This window comes from Hibiscus syriacus, unplaced genomic scaffold (genome assembly GCF_006381635.1).
Source record: "Hibiscus syriacus cultivar Baekdansim isolate YM2019G1 unplaced genomic scaffold, ASM638163v2 tig00112047_pilon, whole genome shotgun sequence".
Classification (NCBI taxonomy): domain Eukaryota; kingdom Viridiplantae; phylum Streptophyta; class Magnoliopsida; order Malvales; family Malvaceae; genus Hibiscus; species Hibiscus syriacus.
Genome location: NW_024063243.1, coordinates 154380 through 161208, shown reverse-complemented (window position 1 = coordinate 161208; position 6829 = coordinate 154380). Strand labels below are relative to the sequence as shown.

Genomic DNA, 6829 nt, shown 5'->3' with positions numbered 1-6829 from the left:
ACGCGGAAATGACTATCGCAACGAGAGAATCGCAACGCGAAATGAAAATCGCAACGCGAAATGAAAATCGCAACGAGAGAATCGCAACGCGAAATGAAAATCGCAATGCAATTTTGGTTTCGCGTTACGATTTTTATTTCGCGTTGCGATTCTCTCGTTGCGATAGTTATTTCCGCGTTGCGATTTTCATTCTCGAAACTATTCTTCTTCTGCATTACTTCAACCAAAAGACAAAACAAAGACAAATACTAACTTCACAGGCTAAACAGTTTAGCAGTATTGGCAACAATCGAATGAATTTAATAAGAAATCTAAGTGAAATGGTTAATCTATTATTGAAATTACCAGTAAACTTATCATCAATCTCAATATGAAAAACCTAAAATAATGCAAAAATTTTAAAATAAAAATAAAACAAAACTAACCCTCGGAGGTTGATTTTCCATTTCTGAATGATTGTGAGGGATTTTTGACTGTGAATGGTTGTGAGGGATTTCGCCGGCGATGGGGACGGAAATCTTCGGAGATTGGGACGGATTTCGCCGTAGAGAGTGAGAGATGGAGATGGGACTGAGTGTTGTGATTTTAGGTTTGAGGTTATGAGTTGCGATTACTGTGGACGGTTCAGTTTCCGATTTATTAAGAAAAAATACGTGTTTGGAATTTGAAAAAAAAATACGCGTTAATACGAATGGCGCTATGTAAATCACATTGTGATAGTAAGATTCGCATTGCGATTTACGTATTCGCATTACGATTTTCCTAATTCGCATTGCGAATTATGAAAATCGCAACGCGAATACGTAAATCGCAATGCGAATTAGGAAAATTGCATTGCGATAGTCAGTATCACATTGCGATTTACTTATTCGCATTGCGAATTGGGAAAATCGCAACGCAAAATTGGAAAATCACATTGCGATAGTCATAATCGCGTTGCGAATCTAGAAACTGATTTGCGATAATGGAGATCGCGTTGCGAATTAACGATCGCATTGCGATTTTGTTGGTCATTTTGGAAAATCCGGAAAAAGTTGGTTAAAATCATATATTATATGGGATTTTTGGTCATTGAGGTTATTTTATCCTTTTAAAAACTGTTAATAAGTAGGTTGTTATCTACTTCTCAAAGAGCAAAGTCAGCCGCATAGTTTTTCTTCAAATTTTGAGCATCGAATTCTTTGATATTCAAATAGCAAGGACATCAGCTTCTGGGTTTTCAATTCAAGTTCTGCTTCACTCACGCTCGCACGCCGCTCACCCAGACACGAAGCAGCTATGTCACCAACTCACCGCCGCCCCTCGCCTCTAACCTTTAAATCTTGTTTGTTTATTGAATAGTTATTGTTATCCTGGTTTTGTTGTCATTTCATTATGATGTTGATGTAATGTGTTTCTAAGGGTTGATTTTGGATATTTTCTATATCCAAAATCTGCGAGTGTCGGATATGAGTATGTCACATATGGGTATAATCAAATTTTTCTTAGTTTTATGTATTTGGAGGATTTTTGGAGGTCATATCTGCATGCCCGTTTCTTAGACACAAGTTTCAGATGTAGTTATTTCAAGACAAATGGAGAGTTGGAATGACATAGTTTAAAATCCTACTTCCAGGCATTAAGAGTTGTATTGTAGCTCTATTTATATCATAAATGAGCTTACTTATCGGTTTGTTTTTCTTGTGCGAAAATGTAGAAAGGATGGACAAGACACCCGGGATTAGTTGCAGAAGAGAAACCTCCGTGATGAGCTTGAAGAGTGTGAACAGAGGCATTTCTCATCAAAGGACAAGTCCTATAATGGTAAAGAGGAGAGCATTTTAGCCATCCTTTGTTTATTTACATGAATTCTTGTCTTCTATATTTATGGTCACCATAAATTCCCTATCGTTTTGTTCTTAATATGAGAGTATATTGTTGATGATAGAGATCATAGGAAGGGGAACCATCTTCTTTTGGAAGGTAAATTGTCTGATGGCCTGTTTGTTATTGAATTAATGAGCTCTCAAAGAACTTTACCAACTGTGTATGTGACTTGTAGGGGGGAAAAGGGAGACTGAAGACCGAATTTTTCCACGCAGTGTTGACGCTGATGATTCTGATGTGGAATTGAACAATGATGACGAAAGGTTCTATTTGCTTCCTCTATCTCTATTTTTATGCTTGTCCAATTCATCTCTGATGATTAAATTAAGTTTATTGGATCGTTTAGAAGGCACGCTGTAACATATGGTATATTGTTTGATGATTTGTCTTTCTGAAGTCAATAGAACAGTAAATTGAAAAAGCTGGTAGTTACATTGTGTGTGCAATCTATGAAAGACCTATCCCTGTTGTTATTGGTAACTTATGGATATTGCTGCTTTTCTACTCTTTTTAAATATCTTAATTTTTGTCTTAGTGACGGTGACGACGACGAGGATGATGAGGATGACGGAGAAGCTCTTATGGCTGAGCTTGAACGAATAAGGAAAGAGAAGGCTGAGGAGAAACTCTGTCAGGTAAACTTGATATCAGGGTTTTAAAAAACGGTTCACGACCGCGATTTTGGCCGTGATATAGCGGTTTCGTTGCCGTCCGAGTTACCCACGACGGCCGCAATAGCGTCCGCAATCGCGCTCGCGATAGCCGCAATCACTGTAAATCCGAAAAAACCGAAAACGCGACCGCGACCGCGATTTGAAACCCTGCTTGATACCATAGTTTCATTGCTAGTTGCTCTAGAGCTTCTATGCTTTTAGATATCCTCTTGATTTTACAGCTATGGAGTGTATGGTTTAAAATATTTCATCAATAACGAAAGAAATGGCTTATGTTTGGGCAGGAAAAGCTAGAGCAAGAAGAACAGCTAAAAGCCAAAGAGGCTGAAGAATTTCATTTGTTGTAATATTGGCGATATAGTGAAGTTATCATCCGGTGTGGTGCCCGAGGAGTAGACAATATTCTCGTCGAACCTCGTAAATTTGGTGTGTTCTCTCCTTTATTGTTTTTTATTCGGTTCTTTTCCATTGTGTTTCAATATTCAATAGTTTGACAGGTTTATCCGCTGTGCAACCTTTGGTGGTTTTAATCTTGACATTTTAGGTCAATTTTAAAACTACGTTCGTGTGGAAATAACCCGTTTTCCCCAACAATTGGCATTAGAGCTTCGGTTGAGGTTATCTTGGTGGTTCCGTTGCTGAAAAGATACAGTTTGTGATATTGAATATTGTTCGTTAGAATTAAAATGCCAAAATACGGATCAGTTGAGACATCAAGCTCTTCATCTGGACCGGTGAAGAGGGTGATGTCAAATGCAAATTTCTCGGTGGAGTTGTTCGATGGATCCGGTCATTTTGGCATGTGGCAAGGAGAGGTGTTAGACGCTTTATTCCAACAAGGTCTAGACATCGCCATTGAGGAAGAAAAGCCCGAATATATGAAGGAGAAAGAATGGAGAACAATCAATCGTTTGGCGTGCAGCACGATTCGATCTTGTCTTTCCAGGGAGCAGAAGTATGGCTACAAGAATGAGACTTCTGCAAGTAAGATGTGGAAAGCTTTGGAGAAAAAATTCCTGAAAAAAAGCTCTCAGAATCGTCTCCACATGAAGAAAAGATTGTTCAGATTTGATTATCAACCAGGCACCAGTATGAATGAACACATCACTGCGTTCAATGAGCTAGTGGAAGACTTATTGGGCATAGATGAAACCTTCAAAGATGAAGATTTGGCTTTGATGTTGTTGTCATCTCTTCCAGATGAATTTGAGCACCTTGAGACAACGTTACTTCATGGTAAGGATAATATTACCCTTAAAGATGTAACTGCTATTTTGTATAGTTATGAACACAGGAAGAAAACCAAGAAGGAGAGCAAGTACGAAGCAGCAGAGGCCATGGTGGCAAGAGGTCGCTCGAAAAGTCAAAAGCCAAAGTGGAGAGGGAGATCAAAGTCGAAGTCCAGACTGGGAAAAGATGAATGTGCCTTTTGTCATGAGAAAGACCATTGGAAGAAAGATTATCCGAAGTTGAAGAATAAAGGAAAAGCTGCTCCATATGCATGTGTTGCAGAGCATGATGCACATAACTCTGACATATCATTGGTTTCTTTATCAACAACATTCCATTTCGATGAGTGGATATTATATTCGGGTTGCACCTATCATATGTCCCCTAATCGGGAGTGGTTCTCCGATTTAGTGGAACTAAATGTAGGAGTTGTTTATATGGGCAATGACAATGCCTGTAAAACTGTTAGGATAGGTTCAATTCGATTGAAGAATCAAGATGGATCAACCAGAGTTCTGACGGATGTCCGATACGTGCCCAGTTTGAAGAAAAATCTCATCTCGTTGGGAGTCTTAGAATCCAAAGGCTCAGTAGTCACTATGAGAGATGGAGTTTTAAAAGTCACATATGGCGCACTTGTGATGATGAAGGGCATCAGGAAAAATAATTTGTATTACTACCAAGGTAGTACAATTATTGGAGCAGTTGCAGCAGCTTCCGGAGGTGATGATTTGGATGCAACCCAGTTGTGGCATATGCGGTTGGGACATGCTGGAGAGAAATCCTTGCAAATTCTGGCAAAGAAAGGATTGTTGAAAGGTGCAAAGGCTTGCAAATTGAACTTTTGCGAGCATTGTGTTCTGGGAAAGCAGAAGAGAGTGAAGTTTGGCACCACTATACATAATACAAAAGGTATTGTAGATTATATTCACTCAGATGTATGGGGTCCTTCAAAGACATCGTCTTTTGGAGGAAACCATTATTTTGTAAATTTTGTGGATGACTTTTCCAGAAGAGTTTGGGTGTATCCGATGAAGTCTAAAGATGAAGTGCTTCAAATTTTCCTGAAATGGAAAAATATGATCGAGAACCAGACTGGTAGAAAGATCAAACGTCTTAGGACGGACAATGGAGGGGAATATAAAAGTGACCCATTCTTTGACGTTTGCCATGAGTATGGTATTGTTCGACATTTCACTGTTAGACATACACCACAACAGAATGGGGTGGCAGAGCGTATGAATCGAACACTATTGGAGAAAGTTCGATGTATGTTGTATAATGCTGGGTTAGGCAATGCATTTTGGGCTGAGGCTGTGACATATGCTGGCCATCTCATTAATCGTCTGCCGTCATCAACGATAGGAGGAAAAACACCATTGGAGGTATGGTCTGGAAAACCTGCTACTGATTATGATTCCTTATATGTATTTGGATTCACTGCTTATTATCATGTGAAGGAATCCAAGCTTGATCCGAGAGCAAAAAAGGCTCTCTTTATGGGAATCACCCATGGAGTGAAGGGGTTCCGCCTTTGGTGTTTAGACACCAAGAAGATAATTTGTAGCAGAGATTTTACCTTTGATGAATCTGCCCTAGTAAAGAAGGTAACAAGTGAAGCTATCCAGACAAGTAGTACTCCGCAGCAGGTGGAGTATACTCTAAAACAGGTGGAGTTTCAGCAGATGATGATCCCAGAAGTTGATGCAGTTGATTCTTCAACTCCAATAGAAGAATCAGAGGATGAAGAGGTTCAAATCCAAGAACCATTGGAGACACCAGAAACATTTGCAGTTATAAGGCCAAGGAGAGAAATTCGTAGACCTGCTCAATTTGTTGATATGGTGGCCTATGCTCTTCCAGTTGTTGATGATGATATCCCTATCACTTACCAAGAAGCAATACAAAGCTTGGAAAGTGATAAGTGGAAAAGTGCCATGGATGAAGAAATACAATCTCTCTAAAAGAACAACACTTGGAAACTGGCACAATTACCGAAAGGTAAAAGAGCCATTGGATGCAAGTGGGTATTTGTAAAGAAAGATGGATCTCATAACAAGAAAGATGTTCGCTACAAGGCACGGTTGGTAGCTAAAGGCTACGCTCAAAAGGAGGGAATCGACAACAATAAAGTATTTTCCCCTGTTGTGAAGCATTCCTCCATTAGAATATTGTTGGCCTTGGTAGCACAGTTGAATTTGGAGCTAGCTCAACTTGATGTAAATACGGCTTTCTTGCACGGTGATTTAGAAGAGGAGATCTATATGACTCAGCCAGAAGGATACAAAGATGGTGGTCGTAAGAAATGGGTTTGTAAGCTGAACAAATCGCTATATGGATTGAAGCAATCTCCGAGGCAGTGGTACAATCGATTTGATAGCTTTATGAGGAGGCAAAAGTATACTAGAAGCAAATATGATCATTGTGTGTATTTGCAAAAGCTCAAAGATGGATCTTTCATTTATCTTCTCTTGTACGTTGACGATATGTTGATCGCTTCGAAGAGTCAAAAGGAGATAGACAAATTAAAGGCTCAGTTGAATCAAGAGTTTGAGATGAAAGATCTAGGTGAAGCCAAGAAGATTCTTGGTATGGAGATAAGCAGAGATAGACAGAGAGGGAAGCTTTGTTTAACACAAAAGCAGTATCTGAGAAAGGTATTACAATGTTTTGGCATGAATGAAAATACCAAACATGTAAGTATCCCATTGGTTTCTCATTTGAAACTTAGTTCTCAATTATCTCCTAAAACTAACGAAGAACGAGTGTATATGGCAAAAGTTCCATATACTAATGCAGTTGGGAGCTTGATGTATGCAATGGTGTGTACGCATCCTGACATTTCACAAGCAGTTGGAGTTGTGAGCAGGTACATGCATGATCCTGGAGAAGGACATTGGCAAGCTGTGAAATGGATTCTACAGTATCTCCAACAAACCGTGGATGTTGGTTTAGTTTTTGAACAGGATGAAGCACTTGGTCAGTGTATGGTTGGATATGTTGATTCCGATAATGCTGGTGATTTGGATAAGCGTCGATCAACTACTGGGTATTTGTTT

The 6829-nt window shown here is 39.3% G+C and overlaps 1 protein-coding gene across 1 annotated transcript; it reads left to right on the top strand.

The window, feature by feature from the left end:
• The first annotated feature begins 1701 nt into the window (after positions 1–1701).
• Positions 1702–2887, top strand: LOC120174333 (spliceosome-associated protein CWC15 homolog). Its single transcript, XM_039181223.1, has 5 exons — positions 1702–1803; positions 1911–1962; positions 2042–2129; positions 2402–2501; positions 2825–2887. The coding sequence occupies exons 1-5, from the start codon at positions 1702–1704 to the stop codon at positions 2885–2887; spliced, it is 405 nt and encodes a 134-aa protein (XP_039037154.1).
• The last annotated feature ends 3942 nt before the right edge of the window (positions 2888–6829 follow it).